This window comes from Ciconia boyciana, chromosome 10, assembly GCF_034638445.1.
Source record: "Ciconia boyciana chromosome 10, ASM3463844v1, whole genome shotgun sequence".
Classification (NCBI taxonomy): domain Eukaryota; kingdom Metazoa; phylum Chordata; class Aves; order Ciconiiformes; family Ciconiidae; genus Ciconia; species Ciconia boyciana.
Genome location: NC_132943.1, coordinates 537,379 through 550,848, shown reverse-complemented (window position 1 = coordinate 550,848; position 13,470 = coordinate 537,379). Strand labels below are relative to the sequence as shown.

The window sequence follows — 13,470 nt, the reverse complement described above, 5'->3', positions numbered from 1 at the left end:
CAACACAGATTGAGGTCAGCTGAGTCTGATAAAGTGACAGTGGAAGAAATGGTTGTTATCCTTTTTTTTTTTCTTTTTTTTTCCCCCTTTTTTTGTTGTTAAAAAATCAATTCGCCGTATTCTAGCTTCTCTGGTAGAGGTAGGACTCTGGTAGCTGGAGGACGTGGCAGTGCTGCCGTTCTCTCCATCTCCAGTCACGGAGGAAGAGGGCTTCTCCCCCCGCGCTGCTGGAGGGGCGGATGGGCTGCCTGCGGCGCCGGGCTCTGCAGAGCAGCCCCGCCGGGAGTGCCCGCCCCCGGTCCCGTCAGGTGCGGCCGCACCGCCGTGCCTGGGGAGAGCGGGAGGACAGCGGGCATGGGAGGGCCAGGAAAAGGCCGCCGCGCCTTCCTTTCTCGTGCTCTCTTCCCTTTCCTCCCTGTTTCTCTCGCCAAACCTCTGGCATCTAAGCGAAGAGTGTGTTTAGCCGGAGCCAGCCAGGCTCCGGGGCGGGTGGGAGGAGAGGCGGGCCGGAGGCCGTGGTCCAGGTGGGGCTGTCGGCAACAGCGGGGGCTGCCGCCTCCCGCCCCCTGGGGCTTGGAGCACCGCGCGGCCTGCCGCCGTGCCCCGCTCCCCTGCGGCAGGGCCCGAGCACCTGCCCCGGTGGCGAGGAGCGGTGCCAGGCTGGAGGCGGCGGGCACGGCGGAGGCGGGGCCTCCTCTCCCTCAGGGAGCAGGGTGTGGGCGAGGTGAGGCCGGTCCGGGCGGAAGGGCTTTGCTGGGGCGTTGAGGTGCTGTGATTGTGGTGGGAGAGGAAGAAACACGTACTCGGGACTTAAATTTTTTTTAGATGAGGAGAAGGACAGAGTGTGGCATACTCTTTATGTTGCCATGACGGTGCTTCGGTCCTGTTGGAAGGTGAGCTGAAGGAAGAAGGAAAAGGAGTTGCTCTTTGTGTCGCTAAACTAACGTGCTCAGATTTCCCTCTGCAGTCCTGACGCCAGAAACCTGGCAGTGCGGTATTTCTGCAATTTCTTTTTCTTTGTTCCAGAAGATAAATGCAATATGGACATAAGGTGACAATGGGCTATTTATACAGACTCTTTTCAGGTTACTGGACAGTCTCCCTGTAGGACTCGTGTGGTCGCTGAGGGGAGGAGAGGCCCTTCTCCAGAAAGTAACTGAGCCCTGGTGAGGCTCTTGCTCTAACATGGTTTTGGAAGCAGCTTTTCTTTTTCTGTTCGCAGTGGTAGAAGCTGATGGGTGATCAGGCTCCTGCACCATATGTTACTCCTATGACTACTCCACTGCCTCTCATCACTCATCTCACTTTAGTTTCTCTGAAGCTGTTGTTTGATTCCCTTGGTGGCTGATGTGAAACTTCACATTAACCGTGTTACCAGCTCTTTTAGCAGACTAGAATAGTGTGGTTAATAAAGACCACCTAATGCTAATGCACTTGAAGTGGCTTATAAGCCTGAACAGAAGTCGTCCCTCTCACGGTGCATGTGCCGCTGCACATGAAGCGGAACGAAAGTAGTTTTTCTTACGTCATCTCCCTTCTGGCTTCCACTCATCTTTTCTGCCCAAGGCTGCCTGTAGCAGCATAGAAGTCCTCTGACAACATAGTGCTTTGCCTGTACTCGGCCTCTGTGTATAAGCACCAACGCGGAAAAAGTCCTGAGAGGGTGAACGATCCTGTAGAGTGATTCCAGAAGAGATCCCTTGAGGGTCAACTCAACTGCTCTTCCAGCCAAATCAGAAATGCGCAGCTTTATAGCACAGGCACTGATCTTATAGCTTGTCCCGTGTCTTTTTAGGGTAGTGTGTGCCCAGCTTTATGCCGATTCAGCATTTAGAAGGCAGGTGGTGGAGAAGGGATGGTCATGGTTAAAACAGGTCAGGACTGAGAAGTCTTATGGGTCCATTCCCAGCCTTGGAGCCTGTTTGCAGTGTAAGCTGCTCCTTGGGAAATGAAGGGAAGGGAGCTGCTGTTCATATTTGTCTCCTCTAGGAATATTGAGTTTGTTCTGAAAATCTAAAATGAAATATTGACTACTTTTAACATTAGACCTCACGAGCTTTATTTTCTTTTTTCTGAAGGAAATTAAAGCATGATATATGTGCAGAAACTACATCAATACCACCTACTTGCTATTTTCAAAGTATTAAACACACTTCATAACTATGTCTGTAATATTAGTTAATAGTGACTTCTATAGTTAAACAAATAAATTTCCTTTTTTACCTGTACTGGAATTGTTAGTGTGCTGCCTCCACGATAATGAGGCTTGGGATTCTTGAATGCTAATCCTGTCTGTCCTTTCCACGATATCCATAGCCCAGGGCAGTTGGTTTAACTTCAATGTTTTCGTTTCCTCTTTTGCAAAAAGAAGACTAGAAGCATTATTCCCATTAACTTTTTATTACCATAATTAGCCTCTTGCATGGTTTGTTCCTAACAGCAAAGCACTCTGCTGTTACATGTCATTCTTCTATGCTAAAAACTGCACATGTGGTAAACTTTTACTGACCCTGGGTGTTCTTAATGTTTAAGGCTAGTATTTTTCACACATCTTGGATTTTGCTACTTTTAGTAACTACCACAAAATAGTATTTTAAAAATAATCTTTAAACGTCATGCTGCCTGGTTGCTTCTGCCCAACCCTCACGTTCTGTATATAATTCTGATTTCAATTCATGGAGGTGCAGTGCAGTAATATCAGTGTATGTTGCTATTAATGAGACAAAGTTCTCTGCTAATTTGGTTAAGTTTGGAAAAGTTTTAGAAAAAAGATAAGAGAATTTATAATAATGAAAACTTGAATTTTCTTAAACTTCACTGGCTCAAAATGTAAACTATTTTAAAATATTGTTATTGCAGGCAAAATGCCAGCCCCTGAGCAGACCCCAATGGTGGAGGAGGGGCTGCCGCAGACAACACAGGAAACTTCCACAGGCCCAGGCATGGAACCAGAGACTACTGCCACTACCATTTTAGCTTCTGTAAAGGAACAGGTATATACCTTGTTTTCAGAAATTCAGTATGCATTGTGGAGTTGACCATTGTCTTTTATTGCATTGCTGGGAAAAAAAAAATCATTGTTTCTAAAATGTGTTGCCTAGCATTGATATAGTATATTTTGTAGGTCAGAATGTTAGAATCTGAATATAGAGGGTTCATTTAATTGCATTGAACAGAAGCATCATTATGGTATTCTGTGTCCCTTGGAATGTATGCACTGCTGTTGTAAATTTGTCTTGAAATGCAGGTTTATTGCTTAGAAAAGAAAAGCTAGTGTAGAATTGATGCAACATGGAGAACCTGTCCTTTTTATACATTCTGCAAAGTTGTATACAGTGTTACAGATATTTGCACATAAAGGTTTTGGTATGATTAATTGGATTTTGTGAAATAATGGGTTTTAAACTTTGATTTCAGTTATCAATGCTAAGGTAGTAATATATTTTAAATCTGCAGCACATTTATGGACATGTATCTTAGTGATAGTCTCTATAGGGAAAATAAAATTGTGTTTGAAATCAAGTTCAGCCTTAATTTGTAAAGATCATTCAAGGGGAAAAAATTGCAGTTTTGCAAAGAAACATACTAACTAAAGGGGTTTTTTTGTTTTGTTTTGAAAAAAAAAAACAAACCACAGAGAAGTAATAGTTTGGCTTTCATTGTCAGAACTAGAAATAATGATCATCTTTCTTGGTTTAATACATAAATTGTAACATCTGAATTTCAGAATAAATCTGCTTTGCTGTCTCTGTTTCAGAACTTCTTTTAAGATAAATCAGTACTCAATTCAAGATATTAACTCTGAATGCAAACACTTGATGTATTAGTTCTCATATGTTGTCCCATATTAATATTTAAAAAAAGGTGATAATTAGATTATATGGTCTTGATATCAACAGATTTCATACCCATAGAACCTTCAGTCTTAAATGAAAATTTTCTGCAGGATGATGACATTTGGATCTTTATTTTTATGCCTAAATTAATAGTTTCAAAAGTATTTTAAGATTACAATAGCAAGCCTAATAACTTCTTAGTGATATTAAAACCAATATTAAAATCTTCTAATGGGGAGGATATTAATGCTGCAGGCTATCGAGATACGAGTAATCACAGTCATCTGAGTTACAGTGATCTTGAGTTATCTGTCATCATCTGAGACAGTAGTTTGCCTTGTGCCGTCTTAGCTTATCACAAATGTCAATTAGAACTCATTTGCTTAAAGTACATTTGTGGTGTTAAGTTGGTCCATTTTATTTTGCAGTTCACAGAGAACATGCTCATAATGGTAGCTTAGGTGATCAGGAGCATTGCAATAAATGACAGTACTGTAATTGCTGATGATCACCAGCCAATAATCTTACTGCTGTGATTGCTGTCCAGAATTGCTTTTGTGCAGTTTTGATGCAATAGCAATTGCTTAAACTGAACATACAGTTATGACAGCATTGTCTATATTGGGTTGATACATGATAAGTATACAGTAAAAAGGCATTTGTTAACATCCCCTTTCCTACCCAAGAAATGTTGTTGTATTTTTCTTGTTCGTAGAGAAAAAATGATAATGGAATATTTCTTTGTTTTAAAAAGGAGGTTAAAACCTCTCCTCCTTTCCATTCATAAAAAGACTATTAAATGTGTGGACTATTAAGTAACTCAGTTCTGATGAAAGGAAAAAATAAAATTACAATTGTTTAATAGTTAGTGAAACACAAACTTTGGAACTGTAGCCTAACTTTAAAATGTATAGACACATTAGAATGAATACAAGGGGAGGAAGATGTAAATTGTACTTCACTCTTGAAAATGATAATGTGAAAGAATTAAGAGCTGAACTGTTACTTTCTGGGTTTTTTTTCTGTTGATAATAATTATGGACACTGACACATTCAACACCCTTCCTGTATGGCAGAAAGCCCAGAACAGAATATTTTCCAGTGCAGTTATTTACTTTATTAAGCTTGAACAGAAACTACTATGCTGTTTGCTGTGGCCTAACTTCCTTTTATACAGGAATCTCTTTATTTGCAGTAGGTCTGCATTTGTAAAATAGAGTTGCCACACCTTAACTTCATTACTTCAGAAACACTTATTACAACAGAAACACAATTCAGAAACCACTTTATTGTTACTTGTCAAATTGTGCAAGATTTTAACTTAATAAAAACTTCTAAAATTACTACAGTAGTTCTGAAATAGGTAGATAAATTTATTGAATTATTTTAAGCTTTCTACCATAGTGGCATAGATACAATTATATAAAAAGTTGCACGAATTAGTCTATGAACCCTACAGCCTCTTTAAATAAACTCTCCATTTGTTTCTTTTTCCTATGACCCCAAATCAGTTTAAAGCAACTTTTTTAACAAACTAGAGTGTGTCCCCTGAACTCTGAACAGTCTTACATTGAGACAAAATTGTCAGAAAACTGTGTAAATCTCCCTTGATTATATTTTAGGAAAGAAATGTTTCAATTCACTTTTAGTGTGTTATAATATCTGCAGAACAAGTGTAATCTATGAAGAAAATTAGATTACCACAGCTTTGTGCTTTTCTGACAAAGCTCAAGTTTTGTTTTAATGTAAAAACACATCCCTAATTAGTATAAATTATGACACTACCGCCACAACCACCACTGGCTTTGATTGGGGTAGGTGGGATAGTTCTTTTACCAGGTTAAGTTATTCTGTTTGTGGATACACTAGTGGATATACTTCTGGATGAAAATCAAGGGAAGGACTGACTCTTACCTGGTATGAGTTGCATCTCTACTAGAGGAATTCCTTTTTGAACGCAGGGAAGTACTAAGGCTAACTGTAATGAAGCTGAAACATATTTTGGCCTTTTCTTTTTTTTCTTTTAGTGCATTTGATGATAGGGTGTGGGTTTTTTTGGTTTGTGGAGGGGGTGTTTTCTGTGGGTTTATTTTGGAGGTGGGTTTTTTTATTTTTGTTTTTTCAGGACATGTATTTCACTTCTAAAATGTTATGACATTTCCATGCTATAATGGATATGCTGAAACAAGTTTTAAGTAAATCTAAAGCATTAAAATATACATGTCTATATTTCTGAATCCTGGGGAGTACTTGGATAAAAGTTTTTAGTTAAGTTCTGTAGGGAGTCTCTTATCCATTTTAAAAGTAAATTGACTATTTTCATACTAAAATAACAGGTTGTTACAAATTGGAGGGGCAGCGTCACAGCAGTAACTTGGGAGGGGGGGAGGGCAGGGAATGTAGGGGCAGCTAGTTGCCAACTACTCCATATAGATTTGTGGAATCACTGCTAGTTTACATGTGCAAGCCATATGCTGCTGAATTTGGAATGAATTGCTGCTGAACGGGCAAGATTAAATGGGATCATTTGGAATTGAATTTCCTGCTTAGCATGTTAGTTTTCCTTTTCAGTGATTGGGCTGAGAGAAAAGGTCTCGTAGGAAAAACTACCTATCGATCCAGTTTTCAAAAGTAACATGAATGTGCTGTTTTTAATTTCTATTGCTGTTGCTAATTTCTTTGCAACCTGCTACTTGCAGCAGTGGCAGGGTTTTTTTTAGTTTCTTTGTTCTTTGGTCTAGTTGTTTTTGACACCTAAAGATGGACAACTTTTCACCTTTTCTTTTGTAAATAGTTGACAATAGAGTAAGAATGATTGGATATGCTTTCGGATGGATAATCATAAATCTCTTGGGTTTTCCTAGAAGTGTTCACTTTTGTTCAACACTTCAGCAAAACCTTTTCCTTTTGTATAACTGTATTGAACCATACCATATTCTTAGAAAGAGTGCACTTTACTTTTTTCCCTTCTTTATTGTTTAAATACAAATTACTTTACGTAGTTCTTGAGATGTTTTTAATGGGGGGGGGGGGGGCAAAACCCTAAGTTTTTCAGCTGGAAGTGGAGGAAAGAATGCATTCTCCATATAGCAAAAAATTTATTATTGCATGTTTAAAAACACCTTTACTAGAACGACAGTATTTTGATATTAAGTTTGGGAGATTTCTTTACCAATTCAGATATGTAGTGCTTTATATCAAATACTCTGTAGTCCAACTGTGTAGGCATGTCGCTTCAACAAGATACCTCAAAAAAAGACTTACTAAATGCACTTTCAGTAATTAGGCACAAACATTGAACAGTCTCACTCTGAAATTCTGATTTGCATGCATCTAGTGATCAATTAGGTGGATAAATGTGTATCAGTTCTGAAATGAAGGCGGTACTTTTTATTAAATGGACTTCCAAGCTTTGTGTGAGTGAAACAAAACTCTTTGTCAACATTTTCTGAATGACTGGAAGAACTGTTTTTTTTCCAACTCTCTTGATAACTGTGTTCAATTGCTTAGGTCATTCTTCCCTATTTAATCCCAGAACTTTGAAGTTTACTGTTTCTGCTCTTTACAAGCATTTCCAGTTTTGGTGAATCAAGTCTGAGAAGTCCACTTCCCAAGGCTCTTATTCTAGGACAAAATATATTCCACTCCTGTCTCAAATGAAACAACTAACTCCTTAATCAAAATTCTGTGTACTCTTTTATTCATGTGAAGGTCTAGAAATTAATTTTTCCTTCTAGCATGTACTGTTTGGCTTCTGAGGAGAAACTCCCCTTGGAAAAGAGCCTGCCTAAAACTGTGGGTACCCCTGAAATATACTGGAGTATTTATACCTTTTGTAACACTTTTATGTTTAGATTACCAGCCTATCTACTCAGCAGCAACTGAACTCTAATCACCAGCTGGCAGAAAAGTATACTTGGCTTCAGCACCAATTTAAAACAACCTGGCATCGGAACAAACAGTTTCCAAAGGAGGTGCTGCTCAAATGTAGTCAGTGCATACCTCAAGTGGCATTCTTCCTTTCTACTATTGACTAAGAGTAAGCTTTCTATGAATTGCTTAAATTTTGATCCCTCATCAGCTAGAGCAGCACTAAACTGTTTTACCAGACTAGTGAACAATGCAGGCATAAAAGTATTAAGGGCTTTAATGGTCTGCTGCGGTTGAATACAGAGTAAGTGTGATCAGCCAATAATTGTAGCCGTGTCATTTCACATCCTGTAATCTGGGATTGTCTTTACCCTGTCCAATTTTTTATCTTTTGTCTTCTATTTTGGAAGATACTGAAAGCATGTAAATGCAGTTGTGTGTGTGAGTAAACTTTATTTTTACAGAAAATATTAAGGTTGATCTAACATGGTTAGTTAAAAGTACAGGTTTTTTTCTCTATAGATTCTGGTAGAGAATTTAAATATTAGGTCACTACAGTATGATACTCATGTTGGAAAAATACAGTATTCAGTATGTTTTTTAAGTAGTCAGTTGCTTGATCTAGCTCTGAATTACAGCAAGTGGAAACATGTAGAACTCTGCATAGATCAGTGCAGGAGGTTAATGTGAAGAGGGCATAAATGAACTTATTTTTGTTTGTCCTCTTCTCTGTTCCACATTTGTATCATAAAAATGTCCAAAATGTAGTTGCCTTTTGTTTAGCGCCATTTGAACTTTCATAGGCAACGGGAGTTGTGTGTGTCTGCACTGTACATTGCAGTTGAATGAGAGATAGTAAATGCAAGGTAAAAGTATTCCTCTCAAATGTAGGCTACGCTTTCTTAGATCATCAGCTTGAACTACTGGAAGGTGCTCAACTGAATTGTTCAACAGGCAACATTTTCATGATTAGGAAAACATTTCAGAGTTCAGCTTACAATTGCCACCTTAGCATTTCACAGACAGTGACGTTTTGCAGTTGAAGCAACTCAGCATATCCCAGTGTTACTACAGCTTGAAGTAACATCCCATCCTAGCCCTGTCTTCTACCACAGCAACCATTGAGAACTGGGAGAAGCCAAGAAGCTGCAAAAGGTGCATCTCTCTGTCAATGGTATCATCTCTCTCAGATGTCCCAACTTGCCCGATCCTGGTCTGACTAGCCAGGCATGTACCATTCAAAAACAGTTTGTGAGTTTTCTTCACTGCTTGTGCCATCGCTGCTGATGCTTGCATAGTTGTCACCAGAAAGCCTTCAGTTAGCCAACTGGACCACCATTTGTTTAAAGTTTTAAGTTATCTGTGTTTTGTCAGAGGTTTTCAAATCACAACAGGGCAGGAAGAAAGTAACTTTTATTTTTCAACATTGTGAATGTAGACTTCTCATTCTCATCCATGTTACTGAGGGATAGAAGTTCCTCGTTAACAAAAATGAAAAAAGTTGAATCTCTGCAACATGGTATCATAATGGGATGCAGATATAAAGCACAGAATTGCCTCTAAACCTTCTTTTATTATCTAAAGCCTGCAACAGGAGAATGACAGTCTTCATGGTCAGTCATACAAATTACATTCCCATTACTTACCTGTTTTCAAATATTTGCTGTTAATAGCCCAGCATAGTGTACTGTCAATTGTTTTCACTTGCCAGGGAGGCACAAGCCTGTCAGAGGTACTCAGCTTTCAAGTGAAAAGAGTATATTGTTTTCAGGATTGGTATAACTTGTCTCATCTGTATCTTGTGACAGTGAAGACCTTGAAGTGTCGTCTTGAGTGAAATCTCAACATCGTTGCAGACGAATTACCATTTGGCATGCAGAGCTTGCCAAGTAAGAGCTGTTGTTGGTCACCTGGGGTATACACTACAACGTTGACACCCCATGCAGGGTTTGTCCCTCCTCCAGAAAGTTCAGCCTTCAAAAGGAAATTACACAGCTTTAAAATTTGATGGGTTTTGGTGTTCACTCATGGAAGCTTGTCTGCCTACAGTCTGTATGATTGCCTTTCCCAAGCAAGTTGCTTTCTTCCCTTTCTTGAACCATGTATATGCTTCCTGTTGCTTAAACGTAATTGTATTTAAAGCCGGCATTTTTGTAGCTTCATGTTAAGAGACATGGTCTGTGATTTTGCAGTGGAATTTAGGCTTTGAAAACAAAAACTGTAGTTTTATAAGGTGATTAAGTAGTTACTGGTAAACAGGTATATGGAATTATAGGGCTTTTTTTTCCCTTGATGTATATTGAATAATTTTGAAAAGAAGTAGGTCTGGCCAAGACATTGTAGTGTGTATGTTTCAGAAGATTTAGTTGGTCCTTTTGATGCAGTATGGCAGCATATTCTGTAATCTATATCTATAATTTTAGTATGTTCTTGCCACATAGATGTTCTTCTGCAAATGAAAACAAGCTTATTAATTGTTGTATTTGACTCTTGTCATGTCATTTTGTCACAAGCCAGTACTATAAAAATCAGTTAATTGTGATTTTTGCCTAGGGAGCAGCTTCTCTGTGTTGCTAGCAGCCAGCATTGTATGGGAGCATCCTGTTCAAGGAGCATGCTCTCCCACTGCTTTCAGGGAAGCTTGCTAGAGAAAGAAATTAAAATAGATTGTTGCAATAAATAGTATACTGTCTGATAGATAAACATGGTGATGGTAGGTATCATTCAGAGTGGTATAAAATGTCATCATAAGGAAGCATAAACTATGAAGGTGATTAATGCACTTAGAATTGATTAGGACTTAGTTTTCTATAATAATGTGATGATTTAAGCTAAAAGAAAAAAAGGCTTGAAACAGGAGGTATTCCAGTTGTAAAGAAGATGGTACCTCTAAAATTATCCCTCATGTATTTATGCAGGTATTTAAGACATACCAACTACAGCTGCAGATACCAAATTTAAGAGGAGACATGCAAAAGTCAGCACTCATTGTTCCAAAAAGTATGTAAACTTTGCTACTTCATTGGAACCACAGGCTGCACACATAAGAACATTACTCAGACTAGAAAATAGAGCTGAATTTTTTTTCCTGCTTTGGTTGCACTTGCAAAAATACATTAGATCTTCCTAAGCATCAGAGTGATTTAAAAATGGCAAATTAGTTTGCTTGCCTTTTACACCTTTGCAGTTCAGTGCACTGTGATTTTTTTTTTTTTTTTTTTTTTTTTTTTGCCAGCACCAAAATATAAAGTTATGAAGAATATTGTAAATCGACAACTGATGGTGTTGGTCCAAAATCAACAGTGGAAGTACCTCAGAAGTGGCCAAACATGGCTTGGTGGTTTTTTCCTCTTATTTCTACTTAGCACAGTTTTTTTGATAGAATACTAGCAAGTTTTGCTTTTTAAAGATAGTATAAATAAATGAAGTAAAATTTATTGCTACGTTGTCCATTTGTTGCATTCACCTCTTCCACCCCCAAGAAAAATACAAGTACGGTTCTTTTGTTTTAACTGGTTTTGGATATTTGTAGTGTGGAGAAAAAAATAGGGCAATTTGTTACTTCAGATGTTGTGCAACTACCTATACCAATTTTATATCACAATGTTGGTTTTTTTAAGATAAAAATTGTGTGTATTAAGAACTCTGTTGGGCAGGCCACACAACAGTCCAAGACTAAATGTATATCTCCTTGCATCATTCTGCCAGTAAAAAACAAATTGTGTAATTTTCTAGATAGGGCTTACACTCTCACTGTGGAGACCAAGCTGCATATGTTTGAGAGATTATATATCAAGTTAGAAAATTAATTATCAGCAGAAAAAGAAAAGAGTTCTTCCCTTTTCCTACCATGTTGCTTTCAGTTAAAGTAACTGAAATTAATTTAGTTTTTAAAAGTTAAAGTTTTTTGCCTCAATTTTCAGAGATAATCTCTTCCCACATCTTTCAAGTCCCTGAGTCTCAAGGCAGGTACGACATCCCTCCCACTGTAAATGAAGATCAGGTTTGAGACCACCTGAGGAACCTGAACATACATGTCCATGGGACCTGATGAGATGCATCCCAGGGTCCTGAGGGAACTGGCTGATTTAGTTGCCAAGCCGCTCTCCATCATATTTGAAAAGTCATGGCAGTCAGACGAAGACCCCAGTCACTGGCAAAAAGGAAACATCACAGCTGTTTTTAAGAAGGGTAAAACAGAGGACCCTGTGAACTACCAACCAGTCAGCCTCACCTCGATGCTCAGTAAGATTATGGAGCAGATTCTCCTGGAAGACATGTTGAAAGATATAGATGACAGGGAGGTGATTAGAGACAGCCAACATGGATTCACCAAGGGCAAATCGTGCCTGACTATTCTGGTGGCCTTCTATGATGGAGTGACTGCATCAGTAGACAAGGGAAGAGCTCCTGATGTCATCTACCTGGACTTCTGTAAGGTCTTTGATATGGTCTGCCACAAGATTGTGGCCACTAAATTGTAGAAAGACAAATTTGTTGGATGGACTGTTAGATGGTTAAGGAATTGGCTGGATGGCCAAGTCCAAAGAGTTATATTATGGCTCAATGTCTAAGTGGAAACCAGTAACAAGTGGTGTCCGTACTGGGACCAATACTATTTACTGTCTTCATCGGTGATATAGACAGCGGGATTGAGTGTACCCTCAGCAAGTTTGCAGGTGACACCAAGCTGAGTGATGCAGTTGATTCACTTTGCTAGAGGGAAGGGATGCCATCTAGAGGGACCTTAACAGGCTTGAGGAGTGGGCCAACATGAGCCTCATGAAGTTCAAAAAGGCCAAATGCAAGGTCCTGCACCTGGGTCAGGACAATCCCCAGTATCAGTACAGACTGGGGGATGAATGGATGGAGAGCAGCCCTGCAGAGAAGGACTTGGGAATATTGGTAGAAGAAAAATGAGGTATGAGCCGGCAATGTGTGCTTGCAGCCCAGAAATCCAGTCGTATTCTGGGCCGCATCAAAAGAAGCGTGGCCAGCAGGTTGAGGGAGGTGATCCCCTCTACTCAGCTCTTGTCAGACCCCACCTGGGTCCAGCTCTGGGGTCCCCAATACAAGACAGACATGGACCTGTTGGAGCAGGTCCAGAGGAGGACCACAAAAATGATCAGAGGGCTGGAACACCTCTCCTGTGAAGAAATGCTGAGAGCATTGGGGTTGTTCAGCCTGGAGAAGAGAAGGCTCCAGGGAGATCTTACTGCAGCGTTTCAATATATAAAGGGGGATCATAAGACCAACAGTGAAAGGCTTTTTACCAGGGCAACGGTTTTAAACTGAAAGAGGGCAGGTTTAGATTGGATATAAGGAAGAAGTTTTTTTACGATGACTGGAACTGGAACAGGTTGCCCAGAGAAGTTGTGGATACCCCATCATTGGAAGTGTTCAAGGCCAGGTTGGATGGGGCTTTGAGTAACCTGGTCCAGTGGAAGATGTCCCTGCCCATGGCAGGGGGGTTGGAACTAGATGATCTTTGAAGGTCCCTTCCAACCCAAACCACTATGATTTGAAATCTCACTAATCCTATTTTTTTTAATTGCCTGAAATCCTCAAAAGTCTGAGGTGATTATTGGAATTGGGTGGACCTTTATTTTCGAGATGAAGGATTTGAATATGCTCTGAGGAGTTCTCAGGGACGGTGGGAAGGAAACCACATGCCTATTAATACTGTATAAAGAAAGTACACTGTGAAATGAGAAAAATACAGCACATCTTCCACTTTCTCTTTCTGTATTCTTTCTTGATGCAA

The 13,470-nt window shown here is 39.5% G+C and overlaps 1 protein-coding gene across 12 annotated transcripts in view; it reads left to right on the top strand.

Moving 5' to 3' along the window:
* Positions 1-13,470, top strand: part of PKP4 (plakophilin 4) — a 112,525-nt gene that overhangs the window by 24,965 nt on the left and 74,090 nt on the right. For 8 of the 12 annotated variants that reach the window (XM_072875137.1, XM_072875132.1, XM_072875136.1 and 5 more), the window contains exon 2: positions 2,860-2,993. In XM_072875137.1, coding sequence (XP_072731238.1) covers positions 2,865-2,993 — 129 coding nt within the window. In that variant the 5' untranslated portion in view covers positions 2,860-2,864. Of the gene's footprint in view, positions 1-2,858; positions 2,994-13,470 lie in introns of those variants that run through there. The other 4 variants (XM_072875140.1, XM_072875141.1, XM_072875139.1 and 1 more) reach the window with 1 other exon arrangement.